The sequence below is a fragment of the Hylobates moloch genome, unplaced genomic scaffold (genome assembly GCF_009828535.3).
Source record: "Hylobates moloch isolate HMO894 unplaced genomic scaffold, HMol_V3 SCAFFOLD_18, whole genome shotgun sequence".
Classification (NCBI taxonomy): domain Eukaryota; kingdom Metazoa; phylum Chordata; class Mammalia; order Primates; family Hylobatidae; genus Hylobates; species Hylobates moloch.
In genome coordinates this window covers 59,269,497-59,296,197 of record NW_026652293.1, presented here as the reverse complement: position 1 = coordinate 59,296,197, position 26,701 = coordinate 59,269,497, and the positions used below count along the sequence as shown (strand labels likewise).

General features: G+C 42.4%; 1 protein-coding gene and 1 non-coding gene across 2 annotated transcripts in view; one reads left to right on the top strand and one right to left on the bottom strand.

Annotated features, from left to right (window-relative positions):
* Positions 1 to 3,193: 3,193 nt before the first annotated feature.
* Positions 3,194 to 26,701, top strand: part of LIN9 (lin-9 DREAM MuvB core complex component) — a 92,797-nt gene continuing 69,289 nt past the window's right edge. Inside the window, exons 1-5 of the mRNA XM_032137023.2 lie at positions 3,194 to 3,710; positions 11,932 to 11,964; positions 15,348 to 15,442; positions 17,211 to 17,315; positions 25,676 to 25,809. Coding sequence (XP_031992914.1) covers positions 3,230 to 3,710; positions 11,932 to 11,964; positions 15,348 to 15,442; positions 17,211 to 17,315; positions 25,676 to 25,809 — 848 coding nt within the window. The 5' untranslated portion in view covers positions 3,194 to 3,229. The remainder of the gene's footprint in view (positions 3,711 to 11,931; positions 11,965 to 15,347; positions 15,443 to 17,210; positions 17,316 to 25,675; positions 25,810 to 26,701) is intronic.
* LOC116458175 (small nucleolar RNA U13) lies at positions 8,456 to 8,557 on the bottom strand. The gene has a single exon (XR_004245239.1). It is a non-coding gene; the product is annotated as a small nucleolar RNA U13 (small nucleolar RNA).

The following is a 26,701-nucleotide window of genomic DNA, read 5'->3' as shown; positions in this document are numbered from 1 at the left end:
AAGCCACCACGCCTGGCTAATTTTGTATTTTAGTAGAGACTGGGTTTCACCATGTTGGTCAGGCTGGTCTCAAACCCCTGATCTCAGGTGCTCAGGCGATCCACCTGCCTCAGCCTCCCAAAGTGCTGGGATTACAGCAGTAATGTACAGTGTGAGCCACTGCACCAGGCCCCCAACACACACATTTTATCTTTAGTCATTGCAACTGTTTTCACAAAAATAATCCAACCCAATAATTGATAAATAGGCCACAGGACTAGAAATGGTCAAACCTGATATTTCTGAAATGTGGCCATGTTTATTTTTCTTATGGTATTTTAAAAATTTTTTAGAATTTTTGTGGGTACGTAGTAAGTGGATATATTTATGAGGTACATGAGATGTTTCTTATAGTGTATTTTTATTTAGGTTTTTCATTACTTAATGACCTTATCCATACTGTGGTTTGTATTTTTAAAAAAGCAAACACCACACACAGTCATGTCATTTTAAATTGGAATAAGTGATTGCAGGAAATTTAATATGCCTGTGTTGCATGTTGCTATGGTTTGAATGATGGTATTCCCTCCAAAATTCAGTTGTAACATAATCCCCAATGCAACAGTATTAAGCAATGTAGCCTCTGGGAGGTGATTAAGTCATGAGGGTTCTGCTCTCGTGAATGGGGTTAGTAGCCTTATGAAAGGGCTCAAGGCTGAAGGAGGTGTTCTCTTGCCTTTCTGTCCCTTCTACCATGTAAGGACACAGTATGCATCCCCTCCAGAGGATGGAGCAATGAGCCACCATCTTGGAAACAGAGAGCTGCCGTCACCAGACAACAACGTTGGCACCTTGATCTTGGACTTCCCAGCGTTTGAAACTGTGAGAAATAAATTCTTGTTGTCGGCTGGGCACGGTGGCTCATGCCTGTAATCCCAACACTTTGGGAGGCTGAGGCCAGTAGATCACTTAAGATCAGGAGTTCAAGACTAGCCTGGCCAACCTAGTAAAACCTGTCTCTACTAAGAATACAAAAATTAGCCAGGAGTGGTGGCAGGCACCTGTAATCCCAGCTACTCTGGAGGCAGAGGCAGGAGAATCACTTGAACCCAGGAGGCAGAGGTTGCAGTGAGCCGAGATCACACCCTTGTACTCCAGTGTGGGTGACAAGAGCAAAACTCCGTCTCAAAAAAAAAAAAAAATTCTTGTTGTCTGTAAATTACCCAGTCTCAGATGTTTTGTTATGGCAGCACAAATGGACAAAGACATACGTGTAATCCTCCCATCACAGAGGGAGTCACTGAGGCACCAAAAAGTGGGCTAGATTCCTGATTCTAGCACTTGCTTTCCATTGTCTTTGGACAAATTACCAGGTTGTTGGGAGAATCAAGTAAGCCAATCATTGTAAAATCTGTCATAAATATTCAATAACGAAACTTATTGAAGAGGTAGGTGTGCCTTGGCTTCGATCACACAGCTAAGCGCTAGATCTGGGGCTAGGATACAGCTTCAGGCTTTGGATTTATGAGAAGAGTCACTTAGAGTTTTTGTTTAAAATGCAGATTATCACGGAAGGGCCTAAAAACATTGATTTAAACAGTAGTTGTGTTGTTGAGTGTACATGAAAACTGCCTCAGAAAAAAACCAGGTTTGCCTTGGTCTAATGACACCTTGACCATCATGACATTCACAAAGCTTTTGCTTCTCCCACTCTGATAACCTCTCATGCTTCTTTAATTTCTATTCTTTCATTCTTAAAGGGCTGACCTTTCCTTGATCTCATCTCCAAATTGATACTGAAGTGCAAGCTGCTGAAGCCCCCCCCCAGGTGCTGACAACAAGGACCAGTGTTTTAATCTTCTTAGGGAGCAGATCAGAGTGTGTTTAGAAGGCAAAGGAGAGGTTAAGCTAGCTCTGAAGGAAGGATTACTTTGTAAAATTGAACTTTCACCCTCCCTGCTCTCCCTCCTACCTTAGCATGGCAGCACCCAGCTACCCAAGGCACAAAGCTGGCATCAACAATGAGACTTCCTTCTCCTCACACCCAGTGACTCACCCAATCCTTTATTTTCCACCTCTTGAAAGGTGGAGTGCATGCTGCCACCTCTCTCTAATACCGCCTATGCTGTGGTGATGGTGGTGGTAGTGGCTAATTGATGGGTGCTAGCAGCTAGCATAAGGTCCTTACATCTATCAAATCATTTAGCCCTCAAAACAACCCTGTTATTTGCATTTTACAGATAAGAAACTGAGGCACAGAGAATTCGGTTAAGAAACCAACGTGCCTGAGATTATACAACTAGCAGCCCATCTGGATTCTTCTCATCGAGGCCCTGGGGCTCCAGAGCCCACCCTCTGCACCTCTCTAGCTACCAGTGCAGGCATCTCTCTTCTGTCCTTTGCATGCCCCAAGTAAGCTTCTTCCTGACTGGTTTCTAGGCTCTCATCTTGTCCCCCACTAATCCATTTCCCATATTTTTGTTCTAAAACAAAAACAGAAACATGCCCCTCTTACACCCGACTTTTCCACTGCTCCAGTGGACTAAGCAAGTTCAACTCCTTAGCTTGGGCAGGCCTCTGTGTACCACTCTGTCATCTTAGTCTACCGCCTTTTAATTTTGTAGTTCCTGGAATTCACCCATGTTGTCTTTTGACTGCTTAACGGTCTCATTCCTTCAACTCCCATAAATTCCTGGAGAAAAGGATTGGAGCTCAATGACATTTGTTAAATGAATTTTTGAAAAGCAACAGTGTTTTATTACTGGAAAGTGTTACAGACAGATATTGTGAAATTTTTCCCTGGGCTTCTTTCAATTTCGTTGAATTCTCGTCCAGTATTCTCGTAACATTTGGATCAGGTACTTTATCACCTTGTAGTGTCACTGTTCCTTTCTGTATCCTCTCGAAGCCCCCTGTTACTCGTTTTCTAATTCTCTTCCAGCCCACTGCACGATCTAGTGTCGAATGGATGAAACAGCTAAGCAGAACAGTTCTTTAGCTGTCGGCCTAAATGACCAACTTCATGACCTCTCAAGGTCTCGCTCCCCGGCTGCACGCAGCTCAGCTTCCAACATTCAGGAAAGGCGTGCCCGGATCGCCAGGGGCCGCTGGGACCGAGTCCCGGACGTGGCGACGCGCAGGGGGCTGCTGCGGTTGGCGCTCTCGGGAAAAGTGAGGGGACGGAGGCGCCCGAGCAACGTGGGTTTCGGGAACTGTGAATATTTCACTTTGCGTAGAGCCCCCTCGGTCAATGAGGCCCAGAATCGAGGGCTTCTTTCCCCCTGCCGGGGCCTCCCTCCCGTTCTCCACTCGGAACAAACAGCCTGCAGTTCCCGCAGCTGCAGCGCGGGCCGCGGAACATGCGCCGGGAGCGGGGCCCGGGCGGGACTCCGGGGCTGGTGCTGCTCCCCCCGCGCTCTGGCGCCGGGCCTCGCCGCGCGGCCTCCTTCCTCCTTTCCTCCCGCCCGGCTCGGCCGGAGGCGACGGCAGAGGGGCGAGGCGCGGCCCCCCCTCGGCGGCACCTCCTCCTCGGGCAGGCGCGGGCGGAGCCGGGCCCGCCTCAACCAGCCGCGGCGGGAGCAGCGCAGCGCGGCGCCGCGGGCAGCGAGCTCCGCATTCGAACCTCCCTCGCAAAGACAGTCTCCGCCCCACAATGCACCGCGGCGGGCAGCCTTTGAAAAAGCGGCGCGGCTCGTTCAAGATGGCGGAGCTCGACCAGTTGCCTGACGAGAGTGAGTAGCACCTCAAAGCACCCCCCCTTTTCCCGCCTGCCGCCTGCCCAGCGGCTGCACCGGCCGGGACGGACGGCCGTGCCCTCCGCTGGGCAGGTGGGCTGACTGCCAGCCCCACCGTGGTCCCTTAGTCTTCCCACTCCTGTGTTGCCGCCGCGTCGCCGCCTTTGTTATGGTGTCTGTGTGTTGGTTTCTGGGGTTGTGTGAGCGCCAGGGCCGGAAACCGAGAGCCCGGGAGTCCAGCCTGTGCCAGGCGGAGGCGGTGGCTGCTCCCCTGGCCCGACTCCGGCCCCCAGCCGAGGTTGGGGGAAGAGCGGCCCCCGGGCGCGGGGGCTGTCCTCGCCGCCTGCACCACTCGCCCGGCGCCGAGAGACGCCCGCCGGGGTTATGTAACTCGCCTGTCCCGGGGCCGGGGGAGGGCTCGGGCTGGGCACAGGGTGGTCCACCGCCCCTTCTTCTTGCCCCAGCCTCTGATCTTGTCCTGTCACAGCTCCTGCCTCTACGGGCACTTGTGATCTTCACTGTCCTCCCCACCCCCCCACCGGTGTGTCCACCCCTGGAAGTGTTTCCGTGTCAGAGGGTTGGCCCCTTCCCCTGGGACCACAGGTGGCTGTGGACCTTTCCTGAGATCATCCAGCCCGGATACTCAGTGTTCAGGTAGACCCCGTCCCGCAGACTTTATTCTGTATGTGTCTTAAGAGCCATAAAGGCACCTTTATGCATGGATGTGACCAACACAGCGTACATGTGCAGTACCCTGCCTGACACCCACCCTAGGGCATTGCCTCACCTAACCATGTTTACTCACCCTGACATCTAAGACATGTATGCTCACTTGTGTTGAGTAAGTAAAAGCACCAATTCCGTAGTTTAAGGGCAGTGGAACTTAATTTTGTAATTTACAATATTGCATAAATTATATGAAAAGGCAAATATGTTCGTTAATTACAAAAAAGTCCTGAATCCACATTCACTATTCAGTTTATACATATCTGTGAAAGGCTCGATTACTATTGAATCTATCTATGCACAAGGCAAATGGACTTAAAAATGAGAACTCAACATACTACTGATTCCATTTTCTTTGTGAGGTCATGTATTCTTAATAAGTTATAAAGTTAAAATAAAAATTCAAGTTGCCAAGCTGGTGAAAAGTCGTATTAAGAGGGTCTGCGTTTTAAATTTGATAGAGAGCAGCACTAAGTCCCCAAGGAACTTTGTCCATGACGGAACTGTTCTCTTTTGTGATGTCCAGTAGGGTAGCCAAGCTACTAGCCATGTGTGGCCATGGAACATTTCAAATGTGGCTAGAGTGATGGAGGAACTGAATTTTGAATTTTATTTAATTTTAATTTACATAGTCACATGTAGCTAGTAGTCACTGTATTGGGTAGGGCACAGCTATTGACCAGTCATGAGTTGTATTGTTTATTTGTAGAATACAACTGATTGTGATTTATTTATTTATTTATTTATTTATTTTGAGACGGAGTTTCACTCTTATTGCCCAGGCTGGGGTGCAATGGTACTATCTCAGCTCACTGCAACCTCTGCCTCCCGGGTTCAAGTGATTTCTCCTACCTCAGCCTCCGGAGTAGCTGGGGTTACAGGCATGTGCCACCACGCCTGCCTAATTTTTTTGTATTTTTAGTAGAGACGGGGTTTCTCCATGTTGGTCAGGCTGGTCTCGAACTCCCGACCTCAGGTGATCCACTCACCTCGGCCTCCCAAAGTGCTGGGATTACAGGCGTGAGCCACCGCAGCTGGCCTTGATTGTGACTTAGAATGCTCCCAAATGAGTGTGGACCTACGAAGCACAGTGTACTTGTCATCCGAAAATGTTTTTCATTATCCTTGGCATCTTTATCATAAACATGCCTTATCACCTCTTGGATGTCACAATCACTAGATCTACTGTTTTGGTTACTGTAGTCATTCTGTTGTAATGAGAGGCGTTTTAAGTGGCTTTCTTACAACTGCCGTTAGGAATATTTGCTTCATATCATCCAACATTTATTGAGAATTTACTGTGGTTCTTTGTAGGGACTCGGCATTTATATTAGGGTTCAAATTCCAGCTCCACTTTCAAATTATATAACCTTATCATTTATATTACTTTGTGACATCTCTTGTACATTGGTGTGTATTTGTGAAGCATATGTCTTGTTTAGCCAGACTTCAGCTTTGTTGAAACCAGGGATTTTCTTTCTTTCTTTGTCATACAGTGCCACAAATCAAGTATACATAAATACTTAATTTATATGGAATTAATGCAAAGTAACAGGTATTATTAATGAAACTAGAGCAGGGTCTTGAAAAGGAAAAGCGATTTCAATTTGATACTGGAAATAATAGGATGTTTTTTGGCCACATTTAGTCAAGGAGGCTAGCTAATATATTATTCAGGAGTCGATATAACATCAATAATGAAAGCTACCATTTATTGAGTATTTACTATGAAACAGATGCCATGCAAAGGATATTATATGTATTTGCTCATTTAATCTTCATTTCAGTTGATGTAAGTACTCACTTTTTATATAAGGAAACTAAGGCTATCTTCAGCCCAGATCTTTCCTGAGCTCCCTTTCTTGATATCTCTTGCCTGTTTCACATTTCTTCTTAGATGCTTCAAAGGCCCCTCAAACTGCACGGGTTTAAAATCCACCTCAGTCCTACCCCAGGACAGATACTTCTAGTGATTCTGTGGATTCAGCTGGCAGGGCAGAAACCTAGAGATTTTCTTTGGCACTTCCCTCTCTTTCTTTTCTTTTCTTTTCTTTTTTTTGAGACAGAGTCTTGCTGTGTCACCTAGGCTGGAGTGCAGTGTGTGATCTCAGCTCACTGCAGCCTCCGCCTCCCGGGTTCAAGCGATTCTCTTGCCTCAGCCTCCTGAGTAGCTGGGTTTACAGGCGCCTGCCACCACACCTGGCTAATTTTTGTATTTTTAGTAGAGGCGGGGTTTCACCATGTTGGCTAGGCTGGTCTCAAACTCCTGACCTCAGGTGATCCACCCGCCTCAGCCTCCCAAAGTGCTGGGATTGCAGGCATGAGCCACCGCACACCCAGCCACTTTCCTCTCTTTCACTTCCCATATTTAAGCCTTTACTAAGTCTGTAAATTTTACCTTCTAAATATCTATCAATTCTACCCATTTCTTACCATCACCGTAGCCCAAACTGTCGCCATTTCTTCTCTTTACCAATTACCTCGGCCTCTCATTAATTCAGCCCGCTTCCCACAAACACACAGCGAGAGGGATCCTTTCAAAATGAATGTATGTCATCCTCCTGTTACAAACCCTTTAGTAGCTATAAGACCCTTTGTGGTCTGGCTGCTCCCTACCTCTCAGCTTTATGTTGTACCACTTGTCCCCTCATTCTATCCCTTGGGGTAAATTGGACCTTTTTCATTCGCTATACTCACCAGTCTCCCCTTTTCTCCAGGGTCTTTGCACATGCTGTTCTGTCAACCTGGAATGCTACCCCCCCCACACCCCCCTTACTTTCAGTTAACTTCTAATTATCTTTTAGATCCCAATTTATGCTTCTTCAGAGAGCCATTTCCCATCCTCCCTGACTAAATTATGTCTTCTTTAAATCTGTTTTTTGTTTTTTAAATAGTCTGTTGTGTAGACTGGAGTGCAGAGGCATGATCATGGCTCACTGCAGCCTTGATCTTCTGGGCTAAGGAGATCCTCCGGCATCAGTCTCCCCAGTAGCTGGGACCACAGGCATGTACCACCATGCTCAACTAAGGTTTTTTTTTTTTTTTTTTTTCCTATTTTTTGTAGAGACGAGGTCTCCCTATGTAGCTCAGGCTGATCTCAAACTCCTGGCCTCAAGCGATCCTCCTGCCTTAGCCTTCCAAAGTGCTGGGATTACAGGCTTCAGCCACCATGCAGGGCCTATCTTCTTTATTTTTTTTAAAGATGGAGTCTTGCTCTGTCACCCAGGCTGGAGTGCAGCGGTGCAATCTTGGCTCACTGCAACCTCTGCCTCTAGAGTTCAAGCAATTCTCCTGCCTCAGCCTCCTGAGTAGCTGTGATTACAGGTGTGTGCCAACAAGCCCGGCTAATTTTTGTATTTTTAGTAGAACCCGGCTGGTCTCGAACTCCTGACCTCAAGTCATTTAGCCCCCTCAAAGTGCTGGGATTACAGGTGTGAGCCACTGTGCCAGGCCAGGGCCCATATTCTTTAAATCTTTTTGTATTACTATGTAACTTCCTAGTGGTAGCTATTACAGTTGCAGTTTTGTATTTGTTTATGTGATTGGTTAGTAGCCCCATCAGAGTAGGTACTGTTTCTGTCTTCCTAATTGCATTCCCAGTTCCATGCATAACACCTGGCTTACCTCTGCCCTTTCATACCATTCTTCCCTATGCAAGCACAGTCACCCCTCCTCCCTTCTTAGGACTTCACCTGTTTCTTCTGCCCAGACTCATTGCTTTGATTTCCTGCTCTCTCACAGCTAGTTTTTTAGATGTTACCTCCTCAGAGAAACCGTCTGTACTCAAAAGTAAGGTAGCTAGTACTTAAGAGTAATTCCCCCATCCCCACTATTATCACCCTGTTTATTTCCTTTATCATGAGCTATAATTATTATGTACATGATATATATATATATATCTCTTTCCACTAGAGTTTAAGCTTCCTGAGAGCAGAGGCTTTGTTTGTCTTGTTCTTTGGGGTAACCCTCGCCCCTAACAGTGCTTATGGTAGGCATTCAATAAAATTTTTTTTCCACATCAGATGGGTCATGTGCTGACTTTTCACAAAGTTTGAGAGAGACACATCTCGCATATGAATATGAAAACCCAATCATCATGCCTATGAACTACGAAGGGTAGAATCTTTGGATTAATGAACACCTCATTAGAGCAAGATTCTACTTTAATCAGATTTGCCTGACTGAAAAATCCATGTTCTTAACCTATTATTTTTTGATTGCTCAAAATAATACTAACAGCATTATATCAAAATTAACTGTGTAATATATGCATTGTTCTATGCACTTTTACATGTATTAACTCATTTAATCCTCATTTTACACATGAAGAAACAATAGCACAGAGAGGCAAAGTAACTTGCTTAAGGTAACATGCAAGAAAGTGTCAGGACCAAGATTCAAACATAGCTAATCTCAATCTAGAACCTATTTTCTTGACCACTATGCCATCCTGCATCTAGAAAAAGGAAAAAAGGACCGGTTGCGGTGGCTCACGCCTGTAATCCCAGCACTTTGGGAGGCCGAGCCGGGTGGATCACCTGAGGTCAGGAGTTCGAGACCAGCCTGGCCAACATGGTGAAATCCTGTCTCTACTAAAAATACAAAAATTAGCTGTGTATGGTGGCATGCACCTGTAATCCTAGCTACCTGGAAGGCTGATGCGGGGAGAATTGCTTGAACCCGGGAGGTGGAGGTTGCAGTGAGCTGAGATTGTACCACCGTACTCCAACCTGGGTGACAGAGTGAGACTCCATCTCAAAAAAAAAAAAAAAAGAAAAGAGAAAGAAAACGAAAAAGAAAAAAAGAAAAAAAAGGTTGAAGGTGATTGGTCAGAATCCCCAAGATACGGTTCCTGCATTCATGGAGCAGGAGTGGATATTCTTATGGCCTATACCTCTTCCTTCAGATCTCTTCTTAAGCATCACCTTTCATAGAAGCTCATCATGAACACCTTATATACAAATAGTTTTCCTTCCCCCCATCCCCACCGTGCATATTCTTCTTATTCTGCTTTATTTTTTCCAGTGTGCTTATCATGACTCGATAGCTGTTTTTGTTTGTCTCCCATCACTAGAATGTACATTCCATGAGAGCAGGGACTTTGACAATTTTGCTTGCTGTTGTATTCTCATTGCCTAGAGCAGGTAGGGACTGCCATGCCGTCAGCACTCTACATATTCAGTGAGTGGTTACTACTTTTTCTCAAATGCACTACATATCTCTTGGTACACAGATGTGTGTATTGTCTACTATTGCTGCTTTACAGTTGTGTTGCATTGTTTGAGACTTTTTAGCAAGATTTTTTGTCATTCACCTCCATGACTTTACTGCCTTTTGTCATTAAGCTTCATTTGCCATGCAGAAGCTTTTATGGTGTCCTGTTAACTATTCTTCACATCTAGGCAAGAGAGTAGAGTGAAAGTAAGTGTCTTTTTTTTTTTTTTTTTTTTTTTGAGACAGAGTCTCGCTGTCGCCCAGGCTGGAGTGCAGTGGCGCTATCTTGGCTCATTGTAGGCTCCGCCCCCCCGGGGTTCACGCCATTCTCCTGCCTCAGCCTCCCGAGTAGCTGGGACTACAGGCACCCGCCATCTCTTCCAGCTAATTTTTTTTTTTTTTTGTATTTTTAGTAGAGACGGGGTTTCACTGTTTAGCCAGGATGGTCTCGATCTCCTGACCTTGTGATCCGCCCACCTCGGCCTCCCAAAGTGCTGGGATTACAGGTGTGAGCCACCGCGCCCGGCCGAAAGTAAGTGTCTTTAATGCTGATAGGTGTCTGTTTCACAAGTCTCTTATACAGGCCTGTGGAGGAAAAAGTCAGTTGAGGTTTAGTGATCAGAGATGCGTAGTGTTTAAGGATCTGAGATGAAGTGTTTCATAACTGCCATACTTTATCTGTTGCTTCTCATTTTAAGTCTGTTATCCATTTATATGAGATGTAAATCATGGCTGCTTTTGTTAAATAGCAAGGAGGATTAATCTGTCCTCTCTGATTTTTGTTCCTAGTTCATGTTCTTTTTTATTTAATCCCCTGAGATCATCCTTAATTATTATTTTTCAGATGACTTGGACTTTGCAATGTATACATCCAATTCTGAGATTTTTAAATTTAGTGCTTTCTCACTCTCAAAAAGCTTCTTTCTCTATTGATTTTTTTTTGACATGGAGTCTCACTCTGTCGCCCAGGCTGGATGGAGTGCAGTGGCGTGATCTCTGCTCACTGCAAGCTCCGCCTCGCGAGTTCACACCATTCTCCCACCTCAGCCTCCCGAGTAGCTGGGACTACAGGTGTTCGCCACCACACCCAGTTAATTTTTTGTATTTTTAGTAGAGATGGGTTTTCACCATGTTAGCCAGGTGGTCTTGATCTCCTGACCTTGTGATCTACCCACCTTGGCCTCTCAAAGTGCTGGGATTACAGGCGTGAGCCACCGCGCCCGGCCTCTCTATTGATTTTTCTACTTTCCCTACCCATAGATCCTATCATTCATTCACACCAGAACCTGTAGCCTGATGTTTCTCAACGTGGGTTACCTGCAACAGAATCCCCTGTTGTTTATTAATAATATAGATTCAGTCTAGATTCTGCATGTATGAGGAGCTTCCTTGTTATTCTAATGTCTTTTTTATGTTTTTGAGGCAGAGTCTTACTCTGTCTGTCAGGCTGAAGTGCAGTGGCATGGTCACAGCTCACTGCTGCCTCAACCTCCCAGGCTCCAGCAGGCCTCTCACATCAGCCCCCTGAGTAGCTGAGACTGGAGGCACGTGCCCCCATACCCAGTGAATTAAAAAAAATTTTTGAGAGACAGGATCTCCCTATGTTGCCCAGGCTGGTCTCAGACTCCTGGCCTCAAGCTATCCTTCCCACCTTGGCCTTCCAAAGCACTGGGATTACAGGTGTCAGCCATCACACCTGGCCTCTAATGTACACTGGAGTTTGTTTTATCCAGTGGACCCCTCCAACTTTATTCTAGCCCCTCTTGGACGTTCTGTATTCCCTTTTCCAGCTTAGATCTTGAAGTATTGCATATACCTGCATTCTAGACTTTCAAGGGACTTATTGCTTGCTCTGACAGTCCCTGAATCATTTCCATTGTTTGTTTTTTCCACTCCATTACTACATCAGTCTTTGCCTCAATAGATGTCGGTTCCCTTTCTCTTTTCTTCCAGCACCACAGCACGCCTGGATGAGGATCCAAAATTACGTCTGTCCCCACTCTTCCTCTTTCTTCTCTTTCTTCACTTTCTTCTCCTGGAATGGTCTCCAGTTCTCACAACGTCAGCAAGACTCTCATATGTCTCTCTCCAGTTCTTTCTTTATCTGAGTTCTGGTTTATAGTTTGAATTGTTGCTAGATATTTCTAATTGCACATTCTACCGTCTCTTCAAACTCAACATTACTAAAACTAAATGGATCACTTTTACCCCCAAACCAAGGTCTTTTTCTCTCTTTGGTTATGAAATAATTATTGATTTGTTTTATTTTTAATTGCAGGCTCTTCAGCAAAAGCCCTTGTCAGTTTAAAAGGTAAGAAGTATAGCATTTTTAGGTATACCATAGCTAAAAGTCTAATTCATTAAATTAATTTGGATATAGTATTTACCTTTTCCTTCTAAGTTATGATGCATTATAGCTTTTCAGTATTGGTTTTTACTGATAACCTTAAATTAATATGCTTTTATAGGAGAATTGATCCTCAGTTGTTAGAAATTATTTTTAAAATTTTCTAAAATTATTGATTAAAAACCTTTCTAATTAAACATTCCATAAATATTTAGATTAAAAGCATTTGTTAAACAACTGTGCTGAGCTATATGTTAGCATAATTATTTGTTTGTTTGTTTTTGAGACAGTCTGTCTCTGTTGCCCAGGCTGGAGTACAGCGGTGCAATCTTGGCTCACTGCAACCTCTGCCTCCCAGGCTCAAGCGATTCTCCTGCCTCAGCCCCCTGAGTAGCTGGGATTACAGGCATGTGCCACCATGCCTGGCTAATTTTTGTATTTTTAGTAGAGAGGGGATTTCACCATGTTGGCCAAGCTGGCCTCAAACTCCTGGGCTCAAGTGATCTGCCCACCTTGGCCTCCCAAAGTGCTGGGATTACAGGCGTGAGCCACTGTGCCCAGCAGATTTTTTGTTTATTTATTTTTTGAGACAGGGTCTTGCTCTGTCGCACAGGCTAGAGTGTGGTGACGTGATTACAGTTCACTGCAGCCTCGACCTCCTGGGCTTAAGTGATCCTCTTGCCTCAGTCTCCCATGTAGCTGGGACCACAGGCACATGCCACCATGCCCAGCTAATTTCTTTGTTTTTTGTAGAGAGGAGGCCTCACTTTGTTGCCCAGGCTGGTCTCGAACTCCTGGGCTCAAGGGATCCTGCTGCCTCATCTTTGCAAAGTGCTGAGATTACAGGCATGAGCCGCCACACCTGGCCCGTAATAGCTTATTTTTAAGAGTCTTGCTTTCACTGGGCACGGTGGCTCACGCCTGTAATCCGGGCACTTTGGGAGGCTGAGGCAAGAGGACCACTTGAGCTCAGGAGTTTGAGATCAGCCTGGCTAACATGGTGAAACCCCATCTCTACTAAAAATACAAAATTAGCCAGGAGTGGTGGTGGGCACCTATAATCCTAGCTGCTTGAGAGGCTGAGGCAGGAGAATTGTTTGAACCTGGGAGGCAGAGATTGCCGTAAGCCGAGATCGGGCCACCACACTCCAGTCTGGGAGTCTGGGTGACAGAGTAAGACTCTGTCTCAAATTTAAAAAAAAAAAGAACTTGCTTTCTAAGTAATAATGCCCTGCAATAAAAATAAAAGAATGATAGTACTTTTCTCATTCTAAGAAAAAGTTTGACATGTTCCTTGGTCTCACTATTTCTTTAGACTATTTCATTAGACTAACCTTTTTAACATAGTTTCTTTAAAATTTTACCCCTTGATTAAGATTCTGGTAGGTCAATAAATTTGGAACCAAGCTAAATATTCTTAAAGGTTCATTAGTACTTTTAGTCTTTAAAGCTACTATATTGTGCTTTGGATTGGTGATTTACCAAATTAAATCCTTCTAGCTTGAGAAGACCATTTGTCTTCCAGAACACCCCAGTTTGTTTGCCTAGCAGGATCAACTCCATCCCATCTCTGTTCTTTTGTGATTCTTAAAAATTATTCCATTATTCTTTTTCTCCCAATATTAAGCTCATTTCTCTCCCCCACCCCCCCCTTTTTTTTTTTTGAGACTGAGTCTCGCTTTGCCGCCCAGGCTGGAGTGCAGTGGCACAATATCTTGGCTCACTGCAACCTCTGCCTCCTGGGTCAAGTGATTCTTGTGCCTCAGCCTCCTGAGTAGCTGGGACTGCAGGCATGCATCACCACACCTGGCTCATTTTTGTATTTTTAATAGAGATGGGTTTTCATCATGTTGGCCAGGCTGGTCTTGAACTCCTGACCTCAGGTGATCCTCCCACTTTGGCCTCCCAGTGTGCTGGGATTACAAGTGTGAGCCACTGCACCCGGCACTCATTCGTCTTGATAAATCATTTATATAAGTAATGTACATTTCTTATGGAAGAAATGAGAAAATGCTGATGAGCCACTAGAAGAAAATAAAAATAACCAGCTTGTATATTCATCCCAGTTCTCTATGCCTCTATATAAACATCTTTTTTACAAAAATTAAACTTACCCCTCTTTATTTTCACAATATGTCTAATCATTATAATATGTGTAATCATAGTATGTCTATTCGATAGAATTTTTTTCTGGTTGTGTACAACTCTGAAGACAATTCTCTGAATTAAGGAAAACAGAAATAACCACGCTGATTTACTTTTTCTTTTTTTGTGAGGGGACAGAGACTCGCTATGTTTCCCAGACTGAAGTGCAGTGGTGCTATCTCGGCTTGCTTCAACCCTGGCTCACTTCGACCCTGGCTCACTTCAACCTTCGCCTCCCAGGTTCCAGCGATTCTCTGCCTCAGCCTCCTGAATAGCTGGGACCACAGGTGCGCGCCACCATGCCCGGCTAATTTTTGTATTTTTTGTAGAGGTGGCATTTCACCATGTTGGGCAGGTTGGTCTCGAACTCATGGCCTGAAATGATCCACCCGCCTCGGCCTCCCAAAGTCCTGGAATTATAGGCATGAGCCATTGCACCTGGCCTAATTTCCTTTTTATATGTCAAGTGATTCACGTATTAAAGCAGAAAACATTTAGAAATGTGCTCTAAATACAGGCTGGCGTGGTGGCTCATGCCTGTAATCTCAACACTTCGAGACGCTGAGGCAGGTAGGTCACCTGAAGTTTGAGACCAGCCTGGCCAACATGGAGAAACCTTGTCTCTACTAAAAATACAAAAATTAGCTAGGCATGTTGGCACACACCTGTAATCCCACTACTGGGGAGGCTGAGGCAGGAGAACCACTTTAACCTGGGAGGCAGAGGTTGCAGTGAGCCAAGATTGTGCCACTGCACTCCAGCCTGGGCGATGGAGCAAGTACTCTGTCTCACACACAAAGAAAAAGTAAAAAAAGAAATGTGCTCTAAATTCAAGGTTAGAAAAGGCTTTTTCCATTTTTGATTCCCCTGCTTTCAGAATTGTACCAAAAGTTATGAGATAGTTCTTGGCAAGTTGGAATGGAGAAATTATTAAAAATCCAAAAAGAAAGAAAAAGAAGCACATGTTTCAGTATGGACATTTAATACTTTCAAGATGCATTGCCTTATCAAATTATTTAGAGTTTGACAGAAAAATACAGAAGAGCTTTTTCATTTATAATAACCTAAAATTATATAGTCAGTATATTTTTCCATATTGGTAAATATTTTAGATATATGGCTGTTATGAAAAAGGCAGTATTCGTGGTATGAAATCCTTTGAACTAAGCCAAAATTTTATTAGTATTAATTATTTATTACAGAGGGAAGCTTATCTAACACGTGGAATGAAAAGTACAGTTCTTTACAGAAAACACCTGTTTGGAAAGGCAGGAATACAAGCCCTGCTGTGGAAATGGTAAGGAGTGAGTTTTTCTTACATTTTAGAATAATTCTATCTAAGTTGTCTGTATTATTGTCATGTGTAAATTCTTGCAGCACAGTAAAAAATTTACAAATTTTTTTCCCAACCTCAAGTGTCATTAAGCACTGTTTGATCTTATTTAGGTAAATTAATCTGTACCCAGTGATAATCTGGTCATCAGTAAGCATTTGTTCAGTAATTGTGTAATAGTTTCTTTAAATAGGAAAAACAAGCTACAACTTATACTTTTATTAGATATGCAAAAAATTTTACATGGCTTTGGTACCTGCAAAAATATATATGTGTGGTAAGGTATTAAAATCTTTTATAGCCAAAAAGAAAAAAAAAGAAATTGTGTAGCTCAAAGGTAAGTGCATTTAGAGGTGGGAAGTAGAGATGAGCATATAATTGACATGACTAACAATTTTAGGAATCCTCTTTCTCTCCTGCCCTACCAGGTAGCCAGGAGGTTTTAAGGGTCTGTCATGTAACAATCCTGGAGTTGGGATAGACAGCAGCAGTCACAGTAGCCTGGGCAGCTGACCACAGTGAATGTGAGGGGCTTTCCTCACTGTCAATTCCATCATCTTCATTCCCTTCCTCTTCTCTGCTTGTGGTCATGGAAGGGGGGCAGTGTAGAATGGAATTCCTGTCAGGGCTATAGAGTATCAAGACTCTGAGTGGGTTTAATTTCTTTTTGTTTTTCTTTTTTTGAGATGAGGTCTCGCTCTCGCCCAGGCTGGTCAGGAACTCCCAGGCTCAAGCGATCCTCACTGCTCAGCCTCTCGAGTAGCTGGGACTACAGGTGTGTGCCACCATGTCCAGCTAATTAAAAAAATTTTTTTTTTGTAGAGATGGGGTCTCCTTGTGTTGCCCAGGCTGGTTTCCAGCTCCTGGGCTCAAGTGATCCTCCTGCCTCGGCCTTCCAAAGTGCTGGGATTATAGGCATGAGCCACTGTGCCCAGCCAGAGTGGGTTTAATTTCAAGGGTTCATAGACCCGAGTGGATGTTGCCCATATGTTGTTAGCCCTCTGCACCTGTTTCTCTTCCAAATAGCCATGAGGGGTGGGAGAAGGCTTTGAAAAGGATGTAGGTCTTATTGGGATATTATTTCTTTTTCTCTCTATTAATGAAACCTCTGAACCTAGGGTGAACTGTAAAGTCTTTCCTATTACAGACCCTTAAGTGTATGATGTACTTTTGGTACTGAAACAATTTTAGTTCTATGGGTAATTATCAGATATCTATCATATGTATCTTGTATTCTTATTTACAAATGAAAATTCGGTTAACAATTTTTGACAGCAGATCTAGTATAATAGTATACACATTTAGGCTTACTCTTCTAGAGTGATTTAGAATCTTTGGCCCAGCCCAGCCCTGTGCAGCAGACATATCATGTCACACACCCAATTGGTATTAACCCAAGCACCAACATAATTGGAACTGGAATTTCCGGAACTTATTTTCCTATCATCACTGTCCAAGGCTGCCAGTGTACTAAGGAGACTTGGGGTTCAAGTTTTACTTTATTCATCAGCTAGGTATTTCATTCATAAGCAACTTGCGTAAATACATCTTACTGCTTTCTAAATCTGAGATTATTTATATTTGGCTTTGTGTGCTTTGTGTTGCCCATACTTTATCCTTCCATACTGCTGATAATCCAGAGTTAGCTCAGTTTTCCAAGTATAGAATTGTATTTTGGAACAAAAATGGGAGGGTTCAGCTTTTTCATTAAATGAAAACATTTCTATCATAGCCTTTCAGAAATTCAAAACGAAGTCGACTTTTTTCTGATGAAGATGATAGGCAAATAAATACAAGGTCACCTAAAAGAAACCAGAGGGTTGCAATGGTTCCACAGGTATGTGTGTGCTAAAATTTTGTTTCATTGGAAAGGAAGTAAGCAAATGCTCAACCTAATAAAGTTTATATTTCTGTTACATTTTGAGTAACAAATTCTTTTCTTTAAATTCGTACTGCTACTCTGGTCCTGTTTTAGTTACCTGGAAAACGTTATTTTTTTTTTATCAACTTTAAAACAGGATAGAAAGCCAGTCATTAGTCCTAAAAATGCACACTTTTCTTTTAAGCATGGAAAATAGTGGAAGAATTTGGCAACATGGAATCAATTTCTAGGTTTGCACAGAAATAAGAGGGAAGAAATGTTTTACTTGATCACCAAAAGTACATTGAAGACTTCCTTTATCCAAGAGAGGAAAAAAAAAATATATATATATATATATATACATATATATATAGATATAGATATAGATATGTATATATATATATATGTTGAGATGGAGTCTCACTCTGTCACCGAGGCTGGAGTACAGTGGCATGATCTCTGCTTACTGCTACCTTTGCCTCCCGGGTTCAAGCGATTCTCCTGCCTCAGCCTCCCGAGTAGCTGGGATTACAGGCTCACACCACCACGCCCAGCTGATTTTTATATTTTAGTAGAGACAGGGTTTCACCATGTTGGCCAGGCTGGTCTTGAACTCCTGACCTCAAGTGATCTGCCCACTTCGGCCTTCCAAAGTGCTGGGATTACAGTCGTGAGCCACTGCACCCTGCTGAGAGGAAGATATTTAGCATGAAATCATATCTCCTTATTTAATTTTGGCATTTAAAAACTCATAGTGGGCTGGGAACGGTGGCTCATGAGTATAATTACAGCACTTTGGGAAGCCAAAGTGAGTGCATCCTTTGAGGCCAGGAGTTCGAAACCAGCCTGGCCAACATGGCGAAACGCTGTCTGTACTAAACATACAAAAAAACTAACTAGCGTGGTGGCACACGCCTGTAATCTCAGCTACTTGAGAGGCTGAGGCATGAGAATCGTTTGAAACCAGGAGGCTGAGGTTGCAGTGAGCCAAGATCATGCCACTGCACTCCAGCCTGGGCAACAGAGCAAGACTCTGTCTCAAAAAAAAAAAAAAAAATGACATGTAAAAATCAAAGGAATGAAAATTGGATAGGGAAATATTAACTTTAAGGGTAATATAGGCCGGGCACGGTGGCTCACGCTTGTAATCCCAGCACTTTGGGAGGCCGAGGCGGGCGGATCACGAGGTCAGGAGGTCGAGACCACGGTGAAACCCCATCTCTACTAAAAATACAAAGAAATTAGCCGGGCGTGGTGGCGGGCGCCTGTAGTCCCAGCTACTCGGAGAGGCTGAGGCAGGAGAATGGCGTGAACCCGGGAGGCGGAGCTAGCAGTGAGCCGAGATTGCGCCACTGCACTCCAGCCTGGGCGACATAGCGAGACTCCGTCTCAAAAAAAAAAAAAAGGGTAATGTAATTTTTGTCTTATCCAATTTATAACTTCTGATATAATCATTCCCTATTTCTCTTTCATTATTTTCCAAAGTCTTATAAAACAAGATTTTCTAGTATAATGGATGGTAGAGGTGATATTCTCAACCAAGAATTTAGCATTAGGTTTTTTTTTTTTTTGAGACAGAATTTTGCTTTTGTTGCCCAGTTGGAGTGCAGTGGTGTGATCTCAGCTCACTGCACCCTCCACCTCCTGGGTTCAAGCGATTCTCCTGCCTTAAGCCTCCCGAGTAGCTGGGATTACAGGCATGTGCCACCACGCCTGGCTAATTTTGTATTTTTAGTAGAGACGAGGTTTCTCCATGTTGATCAGGCTGATCTTGAACTCCCGACCTCAGGTGATCCGCCCACCTCGGCCTCCCAAAGTGCTGGGATTACAGGCGTGAGCCACTGCTCCCAGCCAGGTTTTTTTTTTTTTTTTTTTGGACTGCATTGGCATGATCTCGGCTCACTGCAATCTCTGCCTCCCATAACTGAAGTGATTCTTGTCCCTCAGCCTCTTGAGTAGCTGGGAGACTATAGGCATGCACCACCACACCTGGCTAATTTTTGTATTTTCAGTAGAGACAGGGTTTTGCCACATTGGCCAGGCTGGTCTCAAACTCCTGACCTCAAGCGATCCACTCACCTCAGCCTCCTAAACTGCTAGGATTACAGGCGTGAGCCACCACACCCGACCCAAGGATTTAGCATTAAAGAAATTAAAAGCATGACCAGCAATCTACCCTACCAATAAAAACTCTTAAATGCCTTATGATAATTTTAAACAGGAAAATATATTCATGTTCTGTAGAATGAACAAAAATGTATCTTGAACTTCAAAAAAAAGTTGTCAAGGACAGGTGCACATAAGCATCTAATAATTTGATCTTGTAATCCCAGCACTTTGGGAGGCCAAGGCAGGCAGATCGCTTGATGTCAAGAGTTTGAGACCGGTCTGGCCAACATGGCAAAATGCCATCTCTACAGTAAATACAAAAATTAGTTGGGCGTGGTGGCACACACCTGTCATCCCAGCTACTCACTTGAACCTGGGGGGCAGAGGTTGCAGTGAGCCGAGATCACAGCTGTACACTCCAGCAAGGGTGACAGAACAACAGTCTGTCTCAAAAAATAAATTAACTAAAATTTAAAAATAATAATAATTTGATCTTGTTGAAACTAAAATGCAATGTGCATTTCTTAGCTAAGTTAGCTGTTGTATACAAGGTTGAATGAACAAGAAATAGTTAAATAACAATTTTGTTAGCTAGACTTTGGAATAGTTATGTTACTAGGATAATCTAGATGATTCACAAACATACATAAAACTGATTTTTATGACTGTGACGCTGTCCTGTCGCAACTCTATCCACTGCCTTCCTTCCTGAGCACATCACTCCTTCTGGGACTATTTTACAGAGCCCTTTTTAGCAATACAGGTAATTCTGAGCAATACAGAACAAATATAATGTAGGATAAACATGATATGAGACTTCTTCAAATATGTGAAAAGTTTTTATATCCTCTAAGTTTTCTCTTTAGTAGTTGTAGCATCTCTAGTTCTTTCCATCTTCATTTACCTGACATGGCTTGTTCCCTTACCCTCCTTAGTCGTATCTTCTAAATCTCTTGCATTTTGTCTATATGTTTATTTAAAGAACATCACCCAGAGCTGAAAAATTATGAAAACTAACTTTTACTAATTACTTATGTGTTGAGTCCTGTTCTAAGCACTTCATAGATATTACTTTGATTTAATCTTCAACAACTCCTATGAGATAGGTTACTGTTACATTATTTCCCACTTTGTAGATAAGAAAACAGACACAGATAAGTATCTTGCCCAAGAACTCAAAGCTAGGAAGTAAAGGCTAGTAACAGTCAGGCAGCCTGTCGCCAGAGTCCTACTTTAAAAAGAAAAAAAACGAGCTTTGTTGAGATAGACTTTACATATACAAATCATATATTTAAAGCATGCAGTTTGGCTGGGCAGTGGCTCATTTTGAGAGGCCAAAGTGGGAGGATCACTTGAGCTCAGGAGTTTGAGACCAGCTTGGGCAACAGAGTGAGACCCTGTCTCTACAAAAAAATTTTTTTAAAAAATTAGCCAGGCATGGTGGTGGGCACCTGTGGTACCAGCTGCTTGGGAGGTCAAAGTGGGAGGATCACTTCAGCCCAGGAGATTGAGGCTGTAGTGAGCTATGATCAGACCACTGCAGTCCAGCCTGGGCAATAGAACAGAGACCCTGTCAGTTTTAATAATTTATGTTTCTGGTCTGGTGCAGTGGTGCCCGCCTGTGGCACTTTGGGAGGCTAAGGCAGGTGGATGGCTTAAGCTCAGGAGTTCCAGACTGGCCTGGGCAACATGGCGAAACCCCATCTCTACCAAAAATACAAAAATTAGCTGGGTGTGGTGGCACACGCCTGTAGTCCCAGCTACTCAGGAGGCTGAGACAGGAGAATCACTTGAATCTGGGAGGTGGAAGCTGCAGTGAGCCAAAATTGCGCCACTACACTCCAGCCTGGGTGACAGAGTGAGACCCTGTTTCAATCAATCAATAAAAGATTCCCTCTAAAAATTTGAATCTATTTTCCCATACCCAACAGGCGAGTCCTTAATATAGTTTTATATTCGATGAGCTGCTAATATCCTATATACCCTATTTAAAAATCTGGGTCAATAATGTAGTAGAAAGAACACTTTTTGTGATAAGAATATTTTATAGTAATTTGGTTATTTATGCTAAACATCTCCTCACTTATAAATTTTTTCTTTTTTCTTCTTTTTACATTTAAATTTTTTTTTTCTCCTGAGAATGGTCACTGAGGGAAAACAAAGAAAAGCAAAGTTATTTTTCTAAATGCAGTGTGATATCCTGAATTGGTTTCTGGAACAGAAAAAGGACGTTAGTGAAAAAACTGGTAAAATCCAAATAAAGCCTGTAGTTTAGTTAATAGTATTGCACTAGTTTTGACAAATATACCAAAATTACTATAAGATATTAAGGTTAGGGAAAGCTAGGTGGAGGGCATGTGGGAGTATGTACTATCTTTGCAACTTGCCTGTAAATCTACAACTTTTCCAGAATACAACGTTTATAATAAAAATTTTAAAATTTTGACCCTAACTCACCATCCCAATATGTACTTCCCTCACACAGTGGTAGCCACTATAGTTTGATTATCCTTTTGAGACCTTTTAAATATACTTTTAATGTATTCATAGAAAATATATAATGTTGTTAAACGTATGTATATTTTTTCTTTTTCTAAATGTATGTATTCTAAAAATTACGTTTGTAGTATCATTTTCATGGTATTGTGCCATGTGTCATTCTGTAATTTTTTCACTGTCTTTTTTTGAGATCTGGCCATGTTGATTGATTGAGATAGATAGATCGGATTCAATGTTTCATTTCTTTTTACTGTTGAATAGTATTCAATTTTATATCGTTATTTATAAATTCTCCCATTTGGGAGCATTTAAATTGTTTGTAAATTTTTACTTTGACAAATAGTGCTGCAGTGAACATCCTGAGCATGTTTATATAAATTTGCAAGTTTTCTTCTAGGACAGATGCCTAAGATGTGGAATTCCTGGATCGTAGAATATGTGCATTTAAAGTTTTTAAAGCAGTACCAAGTACTCTCCAAATAAATTGAATTGGGACTGTGCACAGTGACTCACACCTGTAATAGCAGCACTTCGGGAGCCCGAGGTGGGCGGATCACCTGAGGTCAGGAGTTCAAGACCAGCCTGGCCAACATGGCGAAACCCCATCTCTACTAAAAATAGAAAAATTAGCCAGGTGTGGTGGCATGTGCCTGTAGTCCCAGCTACTCGGGAGGCTGAGGCACGAGAATAGGTGGAACGTGGGAGGCGAAGGCTGCAGTGAGCCGCGATCGTGTCAGTATGTTGCAGCCTAGGTGACAGAGCAAGAAAAAAATAAAAAAAAAAAGGAAAGAAATTGTACTGGTTTATATATATTAGAGTTCCTATTTTCCAAATGCCTCCAACTCAGTACAGAACCAAGCATCTACATTTTTGCTAATCTGATACATAGAAATAGCCTCGGCTGGGCACGGTGGCTCACGCCTGTGATCCCAGCACTTTGGGAGGCCGAGGTGGACGGATCATGAGGTCAGGAGATCAAGACCATCCTGGCTAACAGGATGAAACCCCGTCTCTATGAAAAATACAAAAAATTAGCCGGGCATGGTGGCGGGCGCCTGTAGTCCCAGCTACTCGGGAGGCTGAGACAGGAGAATGGCATGAACCCGGGAAGCAGAGCTTGCAGTGAGCCAAGATCATGCCACTGCGCTCCAGCCTGGGCAACAGAGCAAGACTCTGTCTCAAAAAAAAGAAATAGCCTCTCACTTGTTTTAGTTGGCATTTTATATAAGAGCAAAGTTGAGACACTTCATATGTTTAAAAATGATTTCTTTCCTTTTCTGTAAACTGTTTATGCCTTTTTCCCATTTTTCTATTGGATTGTGGGTCATTTTGTTACTAGTTTATAAGAATTTTGTATATATTAAAAATATTGGCCCTTTGTTTATAATGGCTGTAATTTTTTTTAGAGTTTATAGTTTGTCTTTTGACTTTGTTTCTGTATTTTTTAACATAGGGGATTTTAAAATATTTTAAGGGTCAAATGTAACTTTCTTACCTTTTAATGACTTCTTGAGTTTGTCATGCTCAGAAAGACCTTTTCTACACTAAAATGTATCGTTTTAGAATTCTCTCATATTTCTCATTTCATTTTTTTGGTTTAAATCTTCAGTACATCTGGAATTTATGTTGCAGTAAGGGATGAAGTAAGATTGCAACCTAGCTTTCCCCCCCCCCCCCCCCACCCCGGAGGGCTACTTAGTTATCCTAGTAACATTTATTGGGTAATCCATCTTTTTAAACATTGATTTAAAATGCTGCCTTCATCAAAGCGAAATTCGTATAAGTATTTGGGATTACTTCTAGGCTTTCTATTTCTGCGTCTAGCATATCTCTATATGTGCTAGTATCAAATTATTTTGGCTGGGCATGGCAGCTTATACTTGTAATCCTAGTTCTTTGGGAGGCTGAGGCAGGAAGATCGCTTGAGCCCAGGAGTTTGGGACCAACCTGGTAACATAGTGAGAGCCCGTCTCCACAAAAAATACATAAATTAGCCCAGTGTGGTAGCACATGCCTGCGGTCCCAGCTACTTGGGAGGTTCAGGTGGGAGGATGGCTTGAGCCCAGGAGGTCAAGGCTGTAGTGAGCAATGTTTGCACCACTGCACTTCAGCCTAAGTGACAGAGAGAGACCCTTTCTCAAAAGAACAAACAAAACCAAAACACACACACACACACACACACAATTGGTTTAACATGACTTTATACTGTGTTTTAATGCCTGGTAAGATATTATCACATATTCTTTTTTTAAGATTTTTTTCCTTTTCTTTTTTTTTTGACACGGAGTCTCACTCTGTCGCCCAGGCTGGAGTGCAGTGGTGCGATCTCTGCTCTCTGCAACCTCCGCCTCCCAGGTTCAAGCTATTCTTCTGCCTCAGCCTCCCGAGTAGCTGGGATTAGAGGCACAGCCACCACGCCCGGCTAATTTTTGTATTTTTAGTAGAGATGGGGTTTCACTATATTGGCCAGGCTGTCTCAAACTCCTGACCTTGTGATCCGCCCGCCTTGGCCTCCCAAAGTACTGAGATCACAGGCATGAGCCACTGTGCCCAGCCTAAGATTTTTTCCTAAATATTTTTGTGCATTTATTTTTCCATGTAGACTTTAGAATCAACTTGACTAGGAAAAAAAAATCCTGTTGGCATTTTGACTGGGATTGGACTAATATTATAAATTAATTTATGGGAAATGATATCTATAGGTAACATTGAGACTACCTAAGAACTGATTGTAGTTCCACTTAGTTAAGTTCTTAGTATTCCACAGTAGACTTAAACATTTTTTTCCATATCAGTCTTGCATGTTTCTTAAGTATATTCCTACGTATTTAATAGTTTCTTGTTTATGTCCATTTTTTTGCTGTTATAAACGGGATATAAACTCTTATGGCCTGTCCAGTTATTATTTACATATAGTGATTTTTTTGAATTGTGGTTTTTGTATATCAACTTTGTATTTACCCGTTTCATTAAATTTTCTTATTGTTTTTAATTGTTACAGTTGATTTTCTTGAGTTTTCACCTACAAGGAAATGGTAGTTTTATCTTCTTTCTAAATTTTATTTTTCTTACCTGATTGGCCAACTCCTTCAAAACAGTGTTATGAAATAGCGGTGATAGTTGAAATCTTTGTCATACTAGGTTAGTGGTGGTAGTTGACATATTTGTCGTTCTCATCGTCTTTTAATATTATGATACTGGTTTTTGGGTTGGAGTGGGGAGAAATGTTTTATTAGGTTAAAAAAGTATACATCTAAGCTGGGCGCTGTGGCTCACACCTGTATTCCCAGCACTTTGGGAAGCTGAGGCAGGCGGATTACCTGAGGTCAGGAGTTCGAGACCAGCCTGGCCAACATGGTGAAACCCCGTCTCTACTAAAAATACAAAAATTAGCTGGGTGTGGTGGCACGCACCTATAGTCCCAGCTACTTGGGAGGCTGAGGCAAGAGAATAGCTTGAACCCAGGAGGCAGACGTTGCAGTGAGCCGAGATTGTGCCACTGCATTCCAGCCTGGGCAACAGAGCAAGACTGCCAAAAAAAAAAAAAAAAAGCAATAATCAAAAATAATCAGAGTGTTTAAAACAGCAACAAAATTCCACATTGAATATCGGTGAATCTTTTTGAGTACTTAAACATAATTTACCTTTTGCAAATTTATTCAGGGTTATAAATGTTCATTTTTACTTAATGGAGCCATAAATTAATCTCTCTTTTTTTTATCATATAGAAATTTACAGCAACAATGTCAACACCAGATAAGAAAGCTTCACAGAAGATTGGTTTTCGATTACGTAATCTGCTCAAGCTTCCTAAAGCACATAAATGGTGTATATACGAGTGGTTCTATTCGAATATAGATAAGTATGTATCATGGCTTATATTATGAATATTACTTGAATCAGAAATTTAAGTTTTTCAAGTGTTTTAAGCTACAACATTTTCTATAGGTCTATTTTGATCTTATTTTTCCCTGAATTCATTTTTCTATTCCACATTCCAGTTGGATCTATTCTATTTGTCATAGTTTTCTTCCCCGTTATCCTTTTTGGGGAAGAAAACTGTACATCTTTGTGAAGAATTGTTTAGAGTATAATTTCTGTGTTATAATTCTTAAAGACTATGGAGTAGAGATACCTTAAAACACCATTATTTGCAATGAATGAGATTCATTTTACAATTGAAATGTTAAGTGCTGGTATAATCATAGAGAAACCATTACCAATGGTAAAAATGACTTCAGATTTTTAGGAGGGTAGTCTTTCTAGTTTGGATATGGTACTTTAAGCACGTTAGGTATACACATATGCTTAAGTATGACATAGTATGAGATTTGGCTGAAATACAATTATTCAACAATGGAATTTACTGAAGAAAAGTCCTTACTTATAATCCTTCCTCATATGCCAGTCATTGCTGCTTGCTCTGCTGGATATTTATATTTACTTCCCTTCTCTGTTTTCTATACCAATTGCCTACTCTGGAGCTTGTGAATCTCATGAGTGTTCATATTTGAGCCCAAGGTATTTATGTATCATTGCCAACACTGGTTCCTGGTTTCCCAGACCCATGAATAGAATTGTTTTATTTTTGTCCATAGGCCTAAGAGAGTTTTCAGGGTGTCTCAGTGTGATCTGAGTTCTTCTGGGATCCCCCAAGCTAATCTAACCCTCTGGAGTCCTCCAGTGTCCCAAGACTGGTTTAATTCCAAAGAGGACTCCTTGGTGATGGTATTCCTTTGGGACAAAGATACCTT